This window comes from Medicago truncatula, chromosome 4 (assembly GCF_003473485.1).
Source record: "Medicago truncatula cultivar Jemalong A17 chromosome 4, MtrunA17r5.0-ANR, whole genome shotgun sequence".
Lineage (NCBI taxonomy): Eukaryota > Viridiplantae > Streptophyta > Magnoliopsida > Fabales > Fabaceae > Medicago > Medicago truncatula.
Genome location: NC_053045.1, coordinates 58352909 through 58375783, shown reverse-complemented (window position 1 = coordinate 58375783; position 22875 = coordinate 58352909). Strand labels below are relative to the sequence as shown.

At 34.7% G+C, this 22875-nt stretch overlaps 3 protein-coding genes across 3 annotated transcripts; 1 reads left to right on the top strand and 2 right to left on the bottom strand.

Moving 5' to 3' along the window:
* Positions 1-4392: 4392 nt before the first annotated feature.
* On the bottom strand, positions 4393-5914 carry LOC11427892 ((S)-8-oxocitronellyl enol synthase CYC2). The gene has a single exon (XM_003609687.4). The coding sequence runs from the start codon at positions 5826-5828 to the stop codon at positions 4698-4700; it is 1131 nt and encodes a 376-aa protein (XP_003609735.1). The 5' UTR covers positions 5829-5914; the 3' UTR covers positions 4393-4697.
* Positions 5915-7569: 1655 nt separating this feature from the next.
* On the top strand, positions 7570-9578 carry LOC11427891 (protein trichome birefringence-like 4). The gene is made up of 5 exons (XM_003609686.4): positions 7570-8086; positions 8194-8386; positions 8492-8688; positions 8775-8933; positions 9026-9578. The coding sequence occupies exons 1-5, from the start codon at positions 7581-7583 to the stop codon at positions 9369-9371; spliced, it is 1401 nt and encodes a 466-aa protein (XP_003609734.2). The 5' UTR covers positions 7570-7580; the 3' UTR covers positions 9372-9578.
* A 125-nt stretch (positions 9579-9703) lies between these two features.
* On the bottom strand, positions 9704-15081 carry LOC11418314 (exosome complex component RRP4 homolog). The gene is made up of 6 exons (XM_003609685.3): positions 14705-15081; positions 14535-14580; positions 14351-14440; positions 11008-11073; positions 10865-10930; positions 9704-10596 (listed from the first exon to the last, which is right to left on the bottom strand). Exons 1-6 carry the CDS (start codon positions 14959-14961, stop codon positions 10138-10140), a joined length of 984 nt encoding a protein of 327 aa, XP_003609733.1. The 5' UTR covers positions 14962-15081; the 3' UTR covers positions 9704-10137.
* Between the last annotated feature and the right edge of the window lie 7794 nt (positions 15082-22875).

Below are 22875 nucleotides of genomic sequence, written 5' to 3'. Positions count from 1 at the left end.
AAATTGTGCAAAAGTTTTAGATTAGGGAATTAAAGAATGTGTTTGGTTGACGTCAACGATTTAACACATACAATAAACTTGTGCGCATGCAACAACTATTTATAAAGATAATTATATATGCATTGTTCAATTGAAAGAGGGATACATTAAAGAAGATCGAATAAAAACAAATTTCTTTAAAATTGTTTTTCACCCATGATTTACAGAAAAGTGGTAATGTATGCATGTAACAAATTCGTTTGTGTTATAATCTTGCATACTTTTTTACAAAGTCACTAAATAGAATTTTTGAACCGCTGATACAAAGTATTGATCTTTACCGTTTCATAGATGATTGTTTGGTTGAGAGACAAAAATAAAGATATTATGTAATTTTCACAAAAAATATTATTGTACTATTTTTCTTTCACAATAATTTCTTTCCAATTAGATTTTTTAATAATGTTTTAATGCGACATGTTAGATTATCCAACACTTGAACCAACTTTTTTTGTCAATATAAAAAAGATGTTAACTTTTGTATAGATTTCCTAAAGAGAAATAACTTTGGCTAAATTAAGTGAAATGCCTTTAAGTTATTTAATTATAACAAATTAGTCCTTTATGTTTTTTGCATACCACTTATTTTCTTTAAATTTTTTAATTGTAACAAGTTAGTCATTCAAATATTTTTCGTAACACTTAAGTTCTAAGATCTGAAAGATCTTTCAAATTGTTACGATTTAAACTTAGGAATAATTGGTATGGAAAAAACTTAAAAATCAACTTATTACAATTAATTTCCTTTAAAAAAATCAATTTATTGCAATTAAATAACTTAAAACCATTTGCGTAATCTAACCAATAACTTTTTTGCTTGGGCCTTTAACAAAGCTATGAGTGAGGTACTAAACTATGAGGAGTGCTATGAACACTCTCTTTCTAACACTCACTTTTTTATTGGGTGAAATTCATGTGGATACCACACGTTGAAAATGGATCCCACGTAAAATGGTGAGACTCACATGAGTTTCACCCCAAAAGGGTGAGTGTTAAAAAAATGTTAAAAAGAGAGTGTTTCTCCTAAACATAAACAGATTGATTATCCAACAAATACAACTAAGCAGGGAATTGGAATAAGCCTCTCTCATCTCATCTCATCTCATTCATCCGTAATAAATATTAGGGTTACTCTCAACGAAGCAAAGGATGGAGAAGAAGACACAGCCAAAAGTGTATCTGCCTCACGAATTGATCACTCAAATTTTAGTTAGGTTGCCAGTGAAGGCTCTTATACAATTAAAGTGGGTTTCTAAGTCTTGGTTTTCTCTTATCTCTGATCCCCACTGTGCAAATTTGCATTTTCAACTTACCACCTCCACTGCACAAACTCCTCCTAGAATTCTAGCCATAATGGAAGATTCACCTCATGAAGTTTATTCTATAGATTTTGAATCGTCCCACTATTATGCTTCTTTAGTGAACCTTACTAAGTCTTGTTTGATTCCCCAATCTCATAATTTTCCTTCTGTTGAAATTAAAGGTTCATGTAGAGGATTTATATTTTTCCACTGTTTTTCAAGCCTCTACCTATGGAATCCATCCACCGGGCTTCACATACAAATACCTTTGTCTCATTTTGATTCCAAATTAAAGAAATATCATTCCAATCATCTATATGGTTTTGGTTATGACCACTCAACAGATGATTATTTGGTGGTTTCAATATCCTATCATCCTTATGATTATAATGATTCATCACATTTGGAGTTTTTTTCATTGAGAAATAATATCTGGAAACAAATTGAAATTGAGGGTACACACTTAGCTTATATGAATTCCACTTTGGATCCTCGTAGCAAGCGAGGGGTTCTCTTTAATGGGGCTATTCATTGGTTGGCTTTTCGTTATGATTTATTGGTCTATGTTATTGTTGCCTTTTTTTTTTTCTCTCTCTTCCTCTAGCTTCATTATTGTTGCCTTTGATTTCATGAAAGGAAACTTTTTGAGATCCCTCTTCCAGATCACGATTTTGACTATCAATCTCGATATTGTTATTTGTGGGTATTTGGAGAAATTCTCAGTCTATTGGGTGGTGATTTTCAGAATGGTACAACTGAAATATGGGTGATGAAAGAATCTTGTTGGACTAAGACACTTGTTCTTCCTCCTGGTTACTTTTACCCTATATACACTACAAAAAATAATGATATCATTGGAAAAAATGGTTTTCATTCATTGGTCAAATACAATGACCAAGGACAGCAGTTCGGGTTTCATGGCAACTGGGACGGGCCATACCAAGCGGTCATGTATATAGAGTCTTTGCTTTCACTCCCTGACAATGATCAAGTTTAAGAACTTGAAGAATGAGGTTTTGATTTTGAAATATTATCCTTCACCGTTTTCTTGATATTATGAACTCTTGGGTAGCATTTGTATGCTAATATGTGTTTGACTGCATTTGTAACATGAGCTGTGGAATAATTTAACAAAACTGGAAGTCTTGATACTATTCAATGAATAAAGCTAACCAAAACAATACACACACACACACTACTAGATAAGAATTAGCAGAATTACAGATATCGACAGTTTTGTTTGTGCGATTCACTGTTATTTATGCATTTGTAACTGGATAGAGTTCTAAATATATGTTGTTGTCACTGTCTGAAATTGTTTTATATGATAAAATAAATTAATCTGATGAGTTTATGCATATTGAAGGAAAAAGGTTTTGTTCTCTAATTTCAGTGGACTCTATTAAACTTTGGCCCTTGCCATTTATCTGTTTCAAACCAGGAAAAAAAAAACTAATTTCAAAATTATTCAGTTCTGCTCTCTATGTTCTTTACTCTCTTTATATTCAGTCTAGATAGGATTTCTTTTCAGAATTATTAGCACCAGTTTGGTCAGTACCAAGCATGCTAGGAGAGTACGGACTTGAGTTCATATGTTTTATTTGTTTTCTATGTTTACAGTTTCCAATTCTTGTGAAAAGTGAATGTTAGTTTATAAATATAAAATTGATTTTGTTTATCATTCGATATATTTGATGTTCTCAAGATTTCAACTCATGTTAGGATTTGATGTTTCCACTTCCGTGTAGAGAAAATAGTTCTCGGGTAAACTCAGTTTTCTACTTCCTTTTGCCTATTTTGTAGTCAACCATAATTTTTTATTTTTTCTAACATTTAAATCACTTTTAACTTGCACCGATTTTACAAAGTCAACTTATTTCTTTGTAATTTTTTTATTTAACTATTCCTTGTATGTTTAATATGATGTACTATTCAATTAAATAGTACACACTATTTGTTTGATCTTTTATAATTCCTTCATTTACAATTTGATCTACTTGTTGATTGATTCTTATTGTTTCATTGATGCTAACAGTACAAGGGTGAGATTAACGAAATCACATGACACAGTGAATTTGTTGAAGCTGCAAAATGTAGTTTTTTTTGCTAAAATCACATAGTCCATTGTGATATTGTCGAACTCGCTGATAAATGTAGTTATTGCTAAAATCACCGGGTCCTTTATCGGCATAGTTTGGATTACTTATATTTTGAAAGTTATGTTTTTGCTATAAGAACTCCAAAACATGACTTTTTGTAGTTAGGTTCACACAAGTTTTAGTTATATGCATCAATTTTCTGTAAACATGTTGTGACTTTTTGCATGAGTTACTCTTTATTTCACAAATTGTTTTTAGGAGGATTTGGGAACAGAGTACCTTGTCCGCCCTCTAGGCTCTCCTGAGGAGGAGGAAGCATCTAGTGAGAAGACGAAGACGAAGGTGAGGAAGATATAGGCGACAATGAGAAGGCTGTGGTTCCACTATATCACCCTTGGTCCATCTTTGCTGCTATATGTCAACAGAGTTACCACTTGTTCCAGAGAAGCCATACTCTAGAAGTTCATTACAGTGTATTTTTCAACTTGTTGCTTATAGAAAATTAGACCGGAAGGAGTAGCGGAAAATTGTAACTGTGATTAAACCATTGACTGAAAAATTGTTAGAATAAATTAATGGAAATGATCAGGAAATAAGGAGCATAATCTCCAGTCCTTTTTGATAATTTTTTTTTCCTCCTCTTGGAATATTAAGCATTGGAAATATTTAAACTTAACATACAGCTGTCTAGAAAATTTGGGAGGTGACAAATGGTATGTATTATCTCGTGGAGACGACTTCTTGCTAAGGTGGTGGGTGGACATGTTTGTATTATGAATGGTTTTCAAATCTTGTCACTTGTCTTTTTTTTGTTCGATCACCTTTGTAATTTGGTGAATCATGTACTCTTTGTACTTTTCCATAATTGATGAGTCAAATCCTAATTATACGTCTCTCATTGATATATAATAATATTAATTTTCTCAACACAGCTGAATTACATGTATTAACAAAAAATAGTACTGATACTAGCTAGTACCTCAACCGAAGATCAAATCATCTAATTGTGTGGATTAAAAGAAAAAGAGAAATGCAACGAGTGTCCTAAATGTACTCTTTAACAACCTTAAATAGTAAGTTTTTATAGAAATTAATGAATTCAATGCATTGAAAATTTAACTATTTAACTTTTTCAATAAACAAACACTTTCGAATCCTTAAAAAATGTCTACTCTTGTTATTAACATTTTTTTACGGTAGTCTCAAATAAACACTTTTTTCCTTCAAGAAAATAAAGAAGATAAAAACGATAATGCAATTATTGTTGGTAGGAGGGTATAAGTTTCATCTCCCTCAGCTTAGCCACCCAGAGTTTGATACTCTTAAACGTATCAGCATACTCTAAAAACCCATAATCTTTACTCTTGTTCATACTAGATACATGTTGAAACTCAAACCGTACAACTGGCACCATGGCTTCAAAGCAAGCAATTTCCTTCAACTTGGTCTTATGAAGCCCATATTTCTCTACAATCAAGTCCCAAACCTCACCCTTGTCACGCATCAACTCAATGATATCAAACTCTTCTTTATCATCCAACTCAACAAACTCAACATCAAAAACCTCACTAAGCAACATCCACATACTCTTCCAAGTGAAAATGTCACCGTTTGTACAATTAAATGCTTGGTTCTTAGCTTTCTTTGTAACTCCAGCCCACACATGTTGCTTTGCCAGCACACCTGCATCTGACATATCACAAAAATGCTCCCAAGTGTATCTATTTCCTGGATACCGAAACGGTAACCCTACATGGCGACATATCGCAGCATACGTCGCTAGCATCATCATCGCGTTGATTGCACTTCTTGAAGATGCGCCAATTATGAGAGAGGATCGATGTATTGAGTATGTAATCGAAGGTGTGTATGATGCAACGAGATCCTCAAGTGTGTAGTAGAAATTTGGGTAAGGGAGTCGAGGCATATTCTCGTTAAAAGGTGGTTCGTGGCATATAAGTTTGTTAGACCGGACGGGGTCATATATCGGACCCATGTAATGTTTAGTTCCGGTTTGGACCGTTATATGGGTGAGAGGAGAAGATGGAGAAGATTTAAGAACGGTGACAACGTTATGGAGCATGGATTTGTTAACAGTGATGTTAACTTCTTCATCTTCTACAAACTGGAAAGTCACCCAGAAGATGTGGGTGACTTCATTGGCTATAGGTAATAGTTTGGCGTGTGTGTCAGCTGAGTTAACTGCGTCAAATGTGATGAAGCCGTCTAGGATGGAAGAAGGGAACCATTCGTCTGGGGAATGGCGAGCACCGCCGTAAACTTTCCATGGACCTCCGAGACAATCAGGCTGCTTCAAGGCTTCGGCTAAGCTTAGTCCAACCATTCCCGTAACTCCGACAACTAGTGCTACCGGACTTTGATGCTCCATCTTCACAATACAGTGCTATAATGGAAACTTGGTGGTGGTGGTGTGTGTCAATTTATATAAAAGCTATTATTGTCGCGTATTGACCGATGATTAGTGATGTTACACTACTAATTATACTAACTAATGCAATCTAGATGTTTCTTTATATAAAATCATAGATTATTAGTCCGCAGCCGCGCAAGTTGCATGTGAAAGATACTTGTCAACTGAGATAATTCATTTTTTTTATAGGGTCGTGAACGTGAAGTATCATGCATCATCCAGGGGAAGCCGCGTATTATTTTCGTGTAAAGTTGTTAAGTATCCAACTCTTTTCTTCTTCTTGCATATATTAGTAGAGAGTTGCTATATATATGGAGAAATACTTATCTAAGAATTTCTCTGCTATATGGTGCGAGAAAACAACCCACTACTGGCACACGAATCATGGGTAGTGTTATTATATTTTCAAGGCTTAAATAGATCTTTCATCCCTGCAAATATAGGTCATTTGAATTTTCGTCCATGAAGTTACTAATCCTTCCAATCTGTCACTGCAAATATTAATCATTTGAAAAATGGTTTTAATTGCATTTGATTAGTAACTTCAGGGGACGAAAATTCAAATGACTTATAATTACAGGGACGAAAGACCTATTTAAGCCAACCACCTCGCCCAATCATCACTTGTCGCATGGGCACCACGTCGCTAATGACAGTCCACCTTAGCGAAAAAACCTAATTAAGACTAAAAGTCAAATGATTAATATTTGCAGTGGCAGATTGGAATGATTAGTAACTTCATGGATGAAAATTCAAATGACCTATATTTACAGGGACGAAAGATCTATTTAAACCTATTTTCAAAATAATAAGTCAAAATAGATTGCAATTTAATTAACATCCTAAGGTGCCTATTTGTTCGTTGTTTTTCCATTATAATATGTTTGTCAACTCATATATGCAAATATTATAACTATAATTGTTAATTTTTTTATAAATTACCGAAGAAATTGGAATTTTAGAAAAGGAAAAAAGGATGATGTATTTTTTTTTTTTGGTAATAAAAGGATGATGTATTTACTTGTGTGTTTTTCGTATGGTTTTAAATTAACCATAATTTCTTTAAATTTATAATTTATTCAAGTTTTATTATAAAAAAAAATCACATAATAAGCACATAAGTTTTGTACTTTAGAAAATTTAAATACTTACGATGAATTCTAGTCATTTTAGATTTTTTCTTAATAGAGGGATAAAACTTACTTAGAGAGATTAATCGATTGTGTTTAAGAGAAAGAACTAGACTTCATAACATGATGAATCACAATTCGGAAAGAGCTATAGACTTCAACACAGATTAACTAATTATATTCAAGCCTCGGAAAGGAAAAAAAAACTCTCTTTCAAGTTTCAAAAACACAATCCGTAAACAATTAAATCAATAAATATAATTATATCTCACTTTTTTTTAAGAATAATCATGTCTCACTTGATCTTTTAATATGACTGATTGATATAATGGTAGAAACAAATTCATATATGGTACAGCTTAACTCATTTATGTAAGATAGAACTAGCCTAAATTTTATCATTTTGTGTCTGTCTATCAGAAATTTCATCCCAAAACAGTGCTACACCTTGACCAAGAGGACGAAGAGGGAAATATAGAAAAGAAAAAAAAGAATGAAATAGCTCCTATACTATTCAATAGTATATCATATCATATATATATTCAATTTTCAACATGTATATCCTTCTTTGAAAATTATCATGGCCTGCCTCAAAAAACCATTGCTGAATTCACCTGAACTTCAAAGAACTCTTCAACACCCTCTCTTACGTCCAAGAACTCACATTTTAACAGTCCCTTTTTTACTTCTCTCTCTGTTTCTCCTCTCAGTATCATACACTACACACTCTACCCGTTACAGTTACACCAGTACCACTCCTTCTCTTCGTTTACCACTTTCTTTGAAACGTGTATTGGCACATGCACCATTCACTTCTTACGTAGTTTCAGAAGCACAGAGCAACACATTCTCTTCTGTTACGGCAGCGGAAAGAACACGAGGAAATCCAACATATAGTGACTCACAAGACCTCAGTTCATGTGATATCTTTGATGGCTCTTGGATTCAAGATGATTCTCATGAAACTGTTTATCAACATGGTTCATGTCCTTTTCTTGATGATACTTTTAACTGTTTCAAGAATGGACGTTCAGATTTTGAGTTTCTTAAATATCGTTGGAAGCCACATGGTTGTCAAATTCCAAGGTTCTATAATTTCTACCTTGTAAAATTCGACATACCAATGTACCATGTTCATTTTAATTTATTTGTGTTGTAAATTTGAAGTTTTTTTCTTGGATAAATACATATAGGTTTGATGGGTTGAAAATGTTGCACATGTTGAGAGGTAAGAGAGTGGTGTTTGTAGGAGACTCTTTGAACAGGAACATGTGGCAATCTTTGGTGTGTGCTTTGAGAGCTTCTCTTAAAGATAAGAGCAGACTCTATGAAGTTTCCGGACGCCGTGAATTCAGGATTCAAGGTTTCTTTTCTTTCAAATTCAAAGTAAGGATGTGTTGGCTGTTTTTCTTGAGAAATTTGATAGAACTTTAGCTTGCTTAAGGTTTAAGGTTTGATATTGTGTTTTTGACATGTTGTGATGTTAATTAGGATTATGGATGCTCCATAGACTTTGTGAAATCCCCGTTTCTTGTACAAGAATGGAAAGTGTCACGTGACGATGAAGTTCCTCAAAGAGATACTCTTAGGCTTGACATGATTCAAGCTTCCAAGTCTCAGTATTATGATGCTGATATAATCATTTTCAACACAGGACACTGGTGGAATCATGACAAGACAAAAAATGGGTAAAAATCAATTCTGCTAAGACACTATTCTTTTACTATTAATAAGTAGTTCAAAGGCTAACTACTATCAATTTTCATTCTTGCAGTAGAAACTACTTTCAGGAAGGTAATCATGTCTATGACAGATTAGAAGTTTCTGAAGCATTACAAAAGGCACTGAAGACATGGGCTAAGTGGGTTGATTCCACAGTTGATAGCACACGTACAAGGGTTTTTTTCACTGGATTTTCAGCTTCTCACTACAAGTAAGAAGAATGTGTACTTCTACTTTGTTTTATCTTTACATCTCTTATCTATTATGTAGTTAAGTAATTGATTCTATGGCTGAAATTTGCAGAGGGGGGCAATGGAACTCTGGTGGTAAATGTGATGGGGAGAGACAACCCATTACAAATGAAAGCTATCTTGCAGCATATCCATGGACAATGGGAATTGTCGAAGATGTTATAGCAGAGATGAAGACACCAGTGTTTTATCTCAACATTACCAAAATGACAGACTACAGAAAAGATGGGCATCCTTCAATTTATAGAGAACCAGGTTTCAGTGATAGCAAAGGCCGTAAAATGGTCCAAGATTGCAGCCACTGGTGCCTTCCTGGAATTCCAGACTCTTGGAATGAACTCCTCTATTCCACTCTACTTGTAGCTCACACAAATTTTATTGCTTCTACAAATTATTAACCATGCGATATGATCTTACTTAGTGTAAGAGAGACATAATTTTTAGGAAAGTAACTTGCACACCTATAGCCGTGATTGAACATTGCAGGATAGCACTTGTTACTCAACAAGAATACTCATATCCTTGTTACAGTTCCATAGTTAGATTCAAAACAAGTGTATACTTTGATACACAACTTTGTAATTTCTCCAGTATACTTTTAACTATATAGCATGATTTCTGTTTTTATTTTTACGTAAGTTGATGACGGATATAATGAATTTAACTTTGAAAGACTCCTTCAATGAAAACGTTCTATTTAACCCACATAAATTAAGTTTGAGATAAACTATTTCGACATAATAGACCACTACAATTTAAATAGCTCCATAAAATTTTGGTCTGAGTTTACAATGAAAGAAAAAGTATGAAAATATCAATACTCATTTTGCCATGATTTAGTATACAAAAGGAAGATTCATAGACAACCACCCATAAGAATATAAGATGATGCACAAAAACAAAAAAAACAGACATGTGTTGTAGGTGTCACTCCTGAAAAGCAAGGTGGCAACGGCCAATCAGAAAAACACTTCACCCCACATCTCCCAGCAGGTGCAAGAGCTTTAACATAAAAAATAAGTCCATCCAACTTTTAAGTGCCACCCTACAAAGTATCAAACATGATTGAAGAAAATGACTTGCTACAGTTAGAATAATTCCTTTCCTATTTTTACCCCTGCAAAGGGATAATAAAACTTCGCTTTCTAACCACGATTTCACAATCTACCGCTTCTTTTTATTTGAGCTTCTCCTTTCTGCCTCTTTTTCGGCAACCAGAACACAGAACTCGGAACCAAGCATGTCGTGTATATCAAGATTCGCAGAAAGGCTGAGATCAATAACTCCCTTGATGATTTCCGATGTTATAATGAATCCTAAAGTGGATAATCCTCTAACAGCATTAGCAGCCCTGCATATGTACTTTCTTGTCTCCAGTGCTGTGTACTTTTTCTCTTGTTCTTCAAGACTCACAGAATTTTTATTGGGAGTTAAAACCTGTGGATCAGATTGGTTCACTTGATCTTCTACCATGTCATCTCTGACTTCAACATGTTCCCCAACCCATATGAACCCATTACAGCCAATTATTAAATCAATACCGTACTGCTCTAGATGATGGAAATGTTGTTTCTGCCTCTTCACTAAATACGGTGTGACTGTAAGCAGTTGACCAGTACTAAGCTGCAATAACACTCAAAGCCATTAGTAACAGTAGTAAATGGCTGAAGAATAAATTTGAAATAAAATTTAAGAACCCAAAACGTATTACAAAATACAAGTGACAAACCATACACAAAATCACTACAAGTGCCATAGCTATCAAAATAAAGTAAACCCCTGATTCCAGGATTCTTGCATTACACCTCAATCATAAACAGGTAATTCTAATCCGTTCAGTTTTATATTTGTAAGCAGCATGAGTTTTTAAAAGGTTTTCAAGAATACAAACCTTTCCATATTTTTGACTTCTTGCTTGAAGGTGTAAGCCATCATGCTGAAAACCACGAACTTCAGCCTGTGGACATAGTTTAGGATACTCAACTGCTATTTCCTTCATAAAAAGTAAATTTTAAGAAACATGGCAGCACTTACACAAATGACATCTGCCTCCTCAAAAATACAGCGCATATTTAGCTCATCTAAAGCTGTCCTTCGCCTCTAAGTGGAAAGAAAAAATCTAAATGAGGGATTTTCAAGCTTAATTGGAAAAGAAATCCAAAAATATGACACAGCATATAAAAAAATAAATAGACCCAATCAAAACTGAAGATGATTGCACCTTGTTCCTATTTTTGTGCTTATAAAAACTCGAAGGACTTAACTGCTTGATAAGTGATGACCATAATTGTTTTACAATTGCATTTGTTTGTACCCCTCACCCTGTTCTATTAGTTTCTTTGAAGTTTAAATTTTAAATATTTTTTCTTGCGTGATTAGTGTTTCTTCATGCAGGCATAAAAGGTTACACCTAAATCAGTATACCCACTTCATGAAGACCGACTTCGATGACCATCAAATGTTGATCCAGACCAAATACACAATTCAGGTCATAAATAATGTTTTAAGTCCAATTAGGGCTGGAAATGAGCCGAGTCAAATCGAACGCATCTGAGCTCGACTCGACTCGTTAAAAATTGGTTCAGCTCGAAACTCTACTCGAGTTCGAAACAAACCTTTTTTTTAGCTCGTGTTCGGCTCGCTTAAAATTAACGAACAGACCGATTCAACTCGTTCAGTTCAGTTGTACAACCCACTTGGTTATATAACATCAAATTTTTTAAGATCCAAAAATTTACTAGAGGTCCTACCAGTTCTTGTTTGGCCCATATCAGAATTTTAAGCCAAACAATGCCCCAGAACTTAAACCAATCTCATTCGATAAAATTTAAAAATGAACTAAACCAATTCAATTTAAACAAAAATTGGCAATAGGACAACACATTAATTCACAATAGTGAAATTGGGCCCCAATTGTTACTTTGATCAATACTGTATCACTCTTTGATTTATAGGCAAAGCGTTCTCTCTACTGCTTACCTACTTTCGATGTGGGACATGTGAAAACAAAGAAATTATACTTTGTTACTAACAAGATGGTTTTGTAATTTATTATTAGATGTGGCACTATTTCATTTTTTTTCTTCTTCTCACAAGCCAAGTAACATAAGCCTCCACTGTATCTCCAACTTCAGAATTTCAATGGAATTTGGCAATAGTAGGGAAGCTTTATATGAGTAAGACTGCCATCAACTAACTACCTTTTGCAATAGCCTTACAACATCCATGAGTAGGAGTACCCACTCCCTTTTCTCAAATGTCAACATTAAATCAACGGTTCTGCCATCTTTACGAGGAAAGAAAGATGAACTCTTGTTAAGAGAATTGCTCAGAAGATGGCCAAATCACAAAGAGAGGACATGTCAGCGCTCAAAGTATTTCAGTTATCTTGATAGATACCATGTCCGAAGACATCAACTTCCTTCTCAACAAGAAATTGGCTTCTTATCCTTCTATTACTTGGTATATGATGAATTAAATAAACAAGTAATGGATGCAATATTAGCTATGATTGACCAGAAACACGCGAGAGAACGGTTGATTTGATGTACTCTTGAAATGCTTCCTTGTACTTGTCATACAATTGTTGAGAAAAGTAATGACTAAATTAGCAGTCGGTGCACATATTATGGATGATTGTATATATCACCATGTAGTCTTTAGAGGTAAAGTGCGGCTTCTAGTCTTTATGGATGATTGTATATATCACCATGTAGTCTTTAGAGGTAAAGTGCGGCTTCTAGAATGTTCTCGAGCTTCTTGAAAGCATCCTGGATAATATTCCATCCTTCTTAGATATCAATAGTCTTGTGGTCAATGTTTTGACATGTTGGCGAGAATTGAGAAAAATATCAAAATCGAATTTACATGCATTATTTTGTTGTGTCTCCTCTTTTTAGAAACATAAAGGGACCAATAGCATAAGCTCAATAACTTATCTAGCACAACCCAACCAATAAAAATAGATCACCACCCAAAAACTCAAAATCCACCTTACTACTTTCACATGGTCACTCCATTACAAAATCACTTTTAATTCTTACTCTCAAAATGCCAATTCATCCACCCAAAGCAAACCTAACAACAAACTTGCAATATTATTCAGACTCCTTTACTCCCAAAACTGTAGAAATTTTGCAAGCCTCTCAACATGGTCTAGTGTAAAAAAATCAGCCAAAAAACCAATAACTTTCCCCCTTCCTAACTAGAGAACACGACAAAGAACCGAACAAAGTCACTACAGATGGAACAATTTGTAATCAAACACTAAACTGGTGAATCAATTTCATCAAAAAAAACCCCAAAAAAATTGAGAATCAGCTACTTCTTCAAAAAATTGGAGAATCAATTACATCAAAAATCCAAAAATAGGAGGCATGAAGCTTGCAGAAGAGAGATGTTCTCTGCAAACACGAAGGAGAGAAGAATACTGGGTTTCACGTGCAAAGACCCCATAATACCCAATAACGTTTAAAAATTAAAGGCAATATGGGTGTTTCTAGGCAAATCGCATGTGCGTTTGCAAACCCACCGACCTGCGAACACACAGAACGGCCGCAGCCTTAATATGAGCTGCACCAAACCACACCACAGCGGCCAACCATGCTCCGGCGCACGATCGCGCCGGAGTCGCAAACCACTGCTATTGACTACCAAGATGCATACAACTGTACAAAATAGTTTTCACGTTTCAATTTAAACTCTACACTGCCCGTAGGTGCTATCACCACTTCTAAGTGTCAGGACCAAATTGAAAATTTTGTCTCGTATATTAAAAATAATTACTATGGCGTCATTTGATCCATGTAGCCGACCCCACTTAGTGGGATAAGGCTTGGTTGTTGTTGTTGTTGTATATTAAAAATAATTACTGTATTTTCATGCCCTAAACATGACAGCCTTTTCAATTTGGTTCCTATACTTCATAATATCTCTATTGAATGTAATGTCATGGAGTTACAATGGCAATAGTTAACAGGACAGAAGTTGAATACAATTGAAACTATATGACAGGCTAAATTGAACACTTTTTAACCGAGGGAGCAAATTAAAAATTACTACCCCTGCATAGAGAAACACACAGTTTGACATATATTGTAATTAATACTACTAAGCACGTGAGTGTGCATACTATAGTCAAATAACCTCCAGGATGAAACCAGGTCAGTAATACAGCAAAAAACTCATCAATACTTGCAATGCTATCACAGTTGTCAAAAATTAGATAAATTGTAATCCACACACTGAAATAGTTTTTGTTTTTTTATCTTTCATTTCTGAAAAATAACTAACTATGATAAAATTTCTTAAGGAAATGGTCCTAAATTTTGAAAAAGGAACGGTTCTCGTTGTCTGCATAAGGGAGATTGCAAAATACCTGTACACCATCAGGCATGTTCATAGCAGAAAGCATCAAATACGCGTTTTGACTGTAATTAATATCCAATCTCCAACGCTTCTGAGCAACCTACACAACACAACAAAGACCAGTAAAATTCCTAGAGTTAAACAAACATTATCAAATCAAATTCAGAAAATGGTTGAAACTATAAAAACTGTACCTCAATGACACGCCCAATAACAATGTCACCAACCTCAGGTTTGTACCTAAAATTAAGTCACAATATTCCATTAACAAACAAAAACATAACAATTAAGGAAGTGGAGAAGCTATGAACTCATGAAGACGTGTCAGTGTGTGCTTCGTAGGTTAAGAAGTAAGATTGATTACCTTGAGCGTAAAGCGCGGACATAAACAAGCTTGTTAACACGTTCAACGACACCACATAGAGTGGCGACGACTTCGCCGTCGAGATCAGCGGTTCCGTGTCCCTTGAGTACGCCGTCTTCATGGTTGACGGGGATGGAATCGGCAATGGTAACTGAAGAATCAGAATTGACCTTGGAAGAGAGAGACTCGAGGTGTTCTAGAGCCTTCTGTAGACGGAGCTTTTGAGTTTGACTCAACTGTAAATGAATCCCTCTCATGGTGGCGGTGTTGCGGTGGCTTAGTTCAGTCGACGGAGGAAAGCGATTGAGGGTGGTAGCTAGGGCACAGCTTCTTCGGTTCTCACTTCGATGTGTCCAAATTTAATAATTCACGGCGCAAGGTTTTTAACAGGGTTTATACTTTCTTTTGTTTTTTGTCCGAGATGTGGTTTTTTTTAGGTGGGTCCCTTCGGGTTGGGTGGGCCGGTTTTGGGTCATACTGATCTAACTTATTCCTAATCCTAGTTAAAGAATATTGCTTTTTAGGCCCCCTAAAGTTACAAAAATGCCCTAAATAACACATCCTATACTTAACTACCGTATGTGCATTTTTTTTAATGTAACTGTTTCACCTCCGGTACATAAGTACCGGACATATATTTTGTTTCTGTTTTCTTATGGAGGACAAAGAAAGAAGATGAAAGAGAAGGATCAGACGATGAAGTTGTAGGAGGTTGTTTCTTTTGCGGTGCTTTTTTGTTGTGACACTGAATCCATGAAATTTGGCTTCCTGTATCCAATACCCATTTGTTGAAGTTGTGGTGGTGTGCCAATGGGAAGAGTCAGAACAAGAGCCATAGAATATTTGAAAGATGATTTAACATTTATGGAAGAAGAAGATGAAGATGAAAGTGTTGTGAATTGTTGGTTGGTTTTTGGTTTGGAGTTTATGGAGATTTGAAGAGAGGTTAGAGACTAGAGGGAACGAAAGGGAGAATGAGTCATTTACATGGTGATTATTAGGTTTTGATGAGAAACATGTGAAGAAAAAGAATGATAAGAGAAGAAGCATGCACAGTGAAACAGAGCCATTGAAAAACAGAGGAAAACAGAACACGGGTGTTTTCTTTTCTTAACCCGCATGAACAAGCTTCAACACGTTTGTGCATACACGTCTCTTGGTCGGCACCGTCATACAAGCAATAAGCACTGTCGTTGTTACCTTAGATGCAACATTGTCTCCGCCGTTGTCCTGGTCATTGCCGCCCAAACCACCATTATAACACCAGAATTGGTTGCTGCCACATGTTGCCAACCACTGCAGAATCACCACCAACAATTTGTCTGTAGCATGCGACTTGTTTCAAAACGTTTACCTGTTCCGACTCGACGTCGACATTGGCGGAGAGAGCACTTGGGGAGGCACTGGCATGGGAGGATACTCTTTTTACCACCATTAGAGCGTTGTAATGTCAGATTACTTTCAATGCCACCATTGAAAAGTTGATTACTAGGTGCGATTTCATGTAAAATGTTATTTCAAAGAAGGAACAACAACGTTACAATTGGTATAAAAAAGAAACATGGTCATTTTTAATAAAAGTAGAGTCCTGATACACATACATCCCTAGCTGGCAACCTCCCCTTATACACCCCCCATGTGGCAAGGCAATATTGATATTTTAACATTAAATGAAGGGCATTTTTGTAAAATCTTTAGAAAACTACCATCTTTCCCTCTTCTCACCTACGTGTTTACTGCCACTCCATCTGGCCTTCACATTCGCCGATAAGGCCACACATCACCATACCCGCCGCCATCACAGACACACGCACCACCATCTTCATCCATTTGGTTCTCCCCACCTTTTCTCTCTTTGAACGACCTTCATCCACCACCCTCGACCCCACTACATCTACCCCACTGCGTCTCTCACTCACTCGCGTTGCTTTTGTCTCTTTTTCCTCGTCGCTACAGTGTTCCCCCCCCCCCCTCTCTCTCTCTTCTTGCTGAATTTCTCTCTCATAGCTGGCTGTTGTCCCTCTTTCCCCGGTGTCTCTCTCCTCCGCCTTCTCTCTCTCCGGTGCCCGATGGTGACTCTTTTGATTATTGCGTTTTTGGCAATACTTCCATCTTTTTCTCTTTATATTGAGTTTGACTGTGTTGTTTGGAATTATGCAAAATTAGCAATTTTTCTCTCAAATTTGATGATTGTTCTGTTAACAAATGAGATTTATTTGATCTTATTGTGTTGATATTACGTTCTCCCTATTTCTGGCAATCATGTGTTGAAGAAGTAATGTTGTTGGCATCTTACCCTGTTTTTTTTTCTTTCAAATTTCCCACCTTCATATCTATAAGTGATGATTGACACTTTGCCGACTTGTTGCATTGTGTTGTTGTTACCCACATGAAAAACAATTTATTTTTGTTAAACTAATGGCTTAAACATGTTTTGATTCAGTAAAAATATGTCTTTGAAAATGAGAAGAAAATTTGGAAGTAGAGTGAACAAGGCAGGGTGAGTGTGGCTACGAAAGAGAAGGCAGAGTGAAGAAGATACAAGATCTTTTACAGTTTTTAGATGTTTTACTTCAATTTATGTTGTATCCTATATCACAACCGTTTGATTGAATCCAACGGCTTATAATGGTGCTGCAGAGACTCTGGAGAGAGAGGGGAAATGTTTTGGCGGGATGGGATGAGTCAAAGATTTTGACCACATGGCAGTGTGTGATTGGATAATGAAGGGTGTATGTAAAGTGGTATGAAAAAGGGTGTTCATGGATAATTATCCTAAATATGCAAGATAGTAGTTAACAATTTCGTGGGATTTCACCTGCACTTTAGCATTTTTTTCATTTGGATAAAAACAACTATATATATGTATAATACATATCCGGTACTATGCACCGGAGGTGAAACAATCTTTTATTTATTAAAGTTAATCGAATGATAATTGTTGCCCTAATTTTAACCTAAATTCAGTACTTGCTTACCCTTTTTAAAATATCAAATTGCATAAATCTCTTTTTTTTTTTAAAAAAAATCATTTCCTACTAAACAGATAAACATAAAAAATAAAAAATCACTCCTGTTAACAAATTGTTCCTATTTTGTTGCAGAAATCTCCTATTTTTTGAACAAAACAAATCACTTTCTTTAAAATAAAATTTTGCTAATTTCGAATTTGACATTAGGGTATGAATATTGTGTAAATTATAGTTGATTTTGATATGTGATTGTGTGAATTACAACTTTTTCTTCATTGTTAGAATAGTTTTTGTTCTTTTTTTCATTGTTAGTTTTTGTAATAGTTATTTTATCTGTGTTTCAGTCTCAATTCAATACCTTGCAACCATGCTACTTCTCTGTTTATGTTCTTCTACTTGAATTATGGATGAATTTATGAACTTTTTTTTTTAATTCTTACCTTTTAATGTTCTTAACTTTTTTTATTTTATTTTGTAGGTTCTAATGAAGGTCCACGCAGTTATAGTTACTTGAACTAGGAGAAAAAGAGCACAGGTATTGAATTTTAGTATCCAAAATTGATAATGATTGTTCTAAGGTGACAACTAGGGTATCCATAGAAGAATGGTGGGTAATTTACCCCAACCAATACACATTAGCTACATAAGCACATTTTTAAGTGGTATCCATTAACTATCTTGATCCCACCAACAAATTTCTCATTTTCATTGGTTGGTGGATAAATTATCCACCATTCTTCAAAGGTAATCTAGAAAAAACCTTGTTCTAATGAATCTGAACGTTTCAAGGTTCTAATAAATGTTTTGAATTTTAGTATCACACCATTAATTGACTCTTTTTTATTGTGTTGTCTTTCTTTCTTTCTTTTATGTAGGTTTGATTTGTGATGTCTTGAATTCCTCGGTGCAAATGTGCTAACAATTAACTATTGAAGATTTTTAATTTTAAGATTCCTGTTTCATTTCAGATATGATTCAGTATTTATACAAATTGGATGTACGTTTCCTTTCTAAATTTGTATGTTTTTGATTTTTTCTGTCAAGAAATATTCTTTACTAAATTTTTATCAAGACATATTCTTTCCTAAATTGACGAGAAATCTAAAATGTAATTTTCATTTGGTTCTGAACATCATTTGCTTAACACCATTTTTATAATAATTCATTTTGCTTTGAACTTTTAAACATGTTAACTGCTTTGCTTCATATGTATTAGGTTGAAATATGGATGAGTTCTTTTTTCTTCATCATAAGTTACATAATGGTTGAAAATGACACAATCATAAGTATATAATACTTTCGTGGTAAGCATAGCTTTCCTCTTCTATCTCATAATTGAATTTCCTTCCTACTATAATATGAGTAAATGCGGCGTACTTTCCTTTTCTCTTGCAGGCAGAGGTACTTGGTGTTGATCCAAGAGAAGTTAATGTTCCAGTGGTAGGAGGTCATGCAGGAGTTACAATATTGCCTCTTTTATCATAGGTTTTGTAAAGGATACTTGATACTTCCTTACTTAAAAATGATGACATCGTTAAACAAGTCACTGAACCTTCTTCAAACATGTTTTTTAAAGGTTAAGCCTCCCAGTAGCTTCGCTGCAGAAGAAACCGAATACCAGACAAATCGCATTGAAAATGGTGGAAAAGAAGTTGTTGAGGTAATGTCATATCCCTTACTCCTTAATGTTATTAGGTTAGCAATCACTTAACCCTAAAAATTTCCCGCTCAAAATGTTGTATTAATTGTTGTTAGTGTTAACCCTAATTCTTTCAATATTCCACCAAATGAAATTCAAAAAACGTAGCAATATTTAACATGCCTTTTTATTAATTTGGTGATACAATGAACTACATTTAATTAATTTCTATTGTTGTGCCGTCTGAAAAACACCAATCTCTCCACTCAGCCTCTCTTTTCGATTTTCAATGCATGTAGAATGGTATCCCAATTAAGTTTGTTTTCTATATATACATGCATGTTTTTGTTTCTCTTGGTTTCATCCTGGTTGTTTTATTTCTCATAACCAATTGTCTATTATCAAGAAAAAAAATGTCAAGAGCTAGACCTGAAACACTTTTGTCCTACCATGCACTGACTGGTAAAGCAATGACATATTACGTTTGGATCTGAAAATAGTGGTTTTTTTTTCTAACTTTTCTTTTTCGTGTTTCTTTAGTTGGATCTTTGGTGAGTAACCCTGCTACTGAATTGGACAAAGCTGTCAACAAGCTCCGGACGAAATACCGCTCCTATATTGTCGAATATGATGTTGAGGATGTGGGTTTTAATATTTTGTATTCATAATCACTTCATTTGTTTTTGCTTATACGAATTTTTGACATTTACATTTGTTTTCTTTGCTGTAGGGCGCTGTTAGGTTGCCTAACCTATTTTCTGCTGACTTTGGGGATGAGATTAGCCGCTTTGCCACCTTGATAGACACAAAAGAGTCTTTATACCTAGGCTATCTCTATCACCCTCCGATGTGAGAATCCCTTTTAAATTTCAAAGAAAACAATTTCCTTTGGCTGTATCATTTGCGATGACAATCAACAAGAGTCAAGGACAATCACTACAAAATGTTGGAGTATATCTCCCGTGCGCCTGTTTTTTCTCACGGACAATTGTATGTTGCTGTTTCGAGAGTTACATCTAGAGGAGGTTTGAAGATATTGATTACCGATGAAGATGGTGATGACACAAATCTGACATCTAATGTGGTGTATGAGGAAGTATTTCGAAATGTCTGATGTACAAGTCACATATAAAATACCTTACTTTTACCTAGGCTTCATATATAATACTCTTGCATTACAATCCATCTGTAACTATCTTCTAAGATGTTCTTAATTATTATTACATATCATCCTTTATACCTTTTCCATAAATCTAAAGTTTATTATATTTTAAAGTCACCTATGGCTTATAAGACCCGTGCAGGGCACGGGTCACTTATCTAGTAAGTAATAAGTTTATCACCTAATATGTGATTGGAGTATTAGAAGGACAAACTTCTTAGATATCATGTCCTTGAACCTATGATTCTTTTTTCTTGTTTTTTTATGGAAATTTGAACCTTTAGGATTGCCTCAAAGAGTCCTAACTAAAATGTGATTTCAAGTGTTCATTTGATAAAAGATTAATTACAGTTAACTTAAAGCTTCTTCATTCTTGAGTGTGGGATTCACATTGTTATTTGGATTGATATAGTTTTTTGCTCTTTGATATGTATTCTTTTAATGTTGCAGCTACTTCATGCAGATTTCTATCGAGGCATTTCCTCAAAATTGTTGCAAATTTATCTTGGTGGATGAGGGTGGAGAACGGGTTCCTTACACGTGCAGTTCTGCTTAACATTTGATGGCTTAAGTCCCTATCTCCTGAAGAATTACGAGAAGCGGCTGCAAAAAGAATGAAATTTTTGGTTTCAAGATATAGTGGACAATTGATTGCATGGGACGTTGTAAACGAGAATGTCCACAACCGGTTTTTTGAGGACAAACTCGGCAAAAATGCCTCTGCAGTATATTATTTAACAGCTTACTATCTTGATTCGAACACCAGCATGTTTATGAACGTGTTTAACACCATTGAATTCAGTCAAGACCAAGTTGCCAGCCCAGCCAATTATATCAGGAACTACTGGAATGCTATTGGCTATATGGGTGCAAGGCCATTTGTCAAGCGGCATGCCAAACATTGCTTACATGAGGTCAGGTCTAGATCATCTTGGTGCAACTGGACTTCCTATATGGCTCACTGAAAGTAGTGTGGATTCTAATCCAAATCAGGTATTTCCTATACTTTAAAAGTTTATGCTTATTACACAAGTCAAAATACAAAGCTGCAAGATTTAAAACATAAGATGCATAGTTTAGCTATCTATTTTCGTCTGTTAGTCATAGAAGTAAAAGAAACAAACCTGAATTTAGCAAACAAATTTTTTAGAAGTATTAGTTTCATTAGCTTCACTGGCTATATTATATGATATGATCAAACAAGAAATGATTATTTTTTTGCTTATTTTTGTGTGTTGAGCAGACAATGTATTTTGAAGAGATACTAAGAGAGGCTTACTCTCATCCAGCTGTTGAAGGGATTATAATGTTTGTAGGTCCAGCGCAAGCCGATTTCATCAACACACAACTTGCAGATGCAAATTTTAAAAATACTCCAACCGGAGACGTTGTGGACAAGCTTATTGGTGAGTGGGGAACTTGAACTCATACAGCCATATCAGACAATAGATAAATCGTAGATATTTCACTACATCATTGAGATTATGATGTAACTGTTACACATCCTCTAATCCAATACTCCAAAAAACTGAATATAAGTGTAAGGAAAGGATTTTCACCGGAACCTACCAATGTAAAAATGCATGCCTAAAGAGCAACCAACTATTATAACTCCTACTGAAGCTAGCAGTATTTAACTGTGTCAATTTTGAAAGATTATTATTGTAATAAAAGGGTTTTGAAAGATTATAGCAACATTTTTTTGTTAATATTACACTTTTCATCCAAATTAGAAGTGAACTCTCTTTGTTAAATATCTACCACAACATGCACCAGAATTTTGCAATCTATATAAACAGGTGGAAGAAACATTTCAACAAACAGTTAAAGGGCATCATTTACGGCTAAGGCCAAATATTCGATAAAAGAAAAATTATTTAAATAAAACCTTTTACATTTTTTTTTTGAGGGAAAATAAAACCTTTTTTTGAGGTATATAATATAACATTAACATATAATTTTTACAAAAGAATGAAGTAGCATTTTGTAAAAAAAAAGAAAAAGGATGAAGTAACATAGCAAATAATATAACATTGACATATAATTTTAACAAAAGAATGAAGTAACACACTATTGATAAAAAATTAATATTTTTAAGGTGAATAAGTATGGTGTCTGAGGTTCGAATTCCAACATCTGCATATATTTTGGACCACATGTTTCATTCTCTTTGATATGCATTGAGATTTGCTATTTCATTCTCTTTGATATGCATTGAGATTTTTTTTTGTCTACTACATCTACAAGTGGAAAGTCTAGTTAAATTATAAAAAATGCACATGCAGTGGTTAAATACCAGATGTGTTATAAAGGACATTTTTGTAACCTTAGGGGGCCTAAAAAGCAATCTTCACACTTAAAACCCTAATTCTACATTTTTAGGCGTCAATCAGTATTA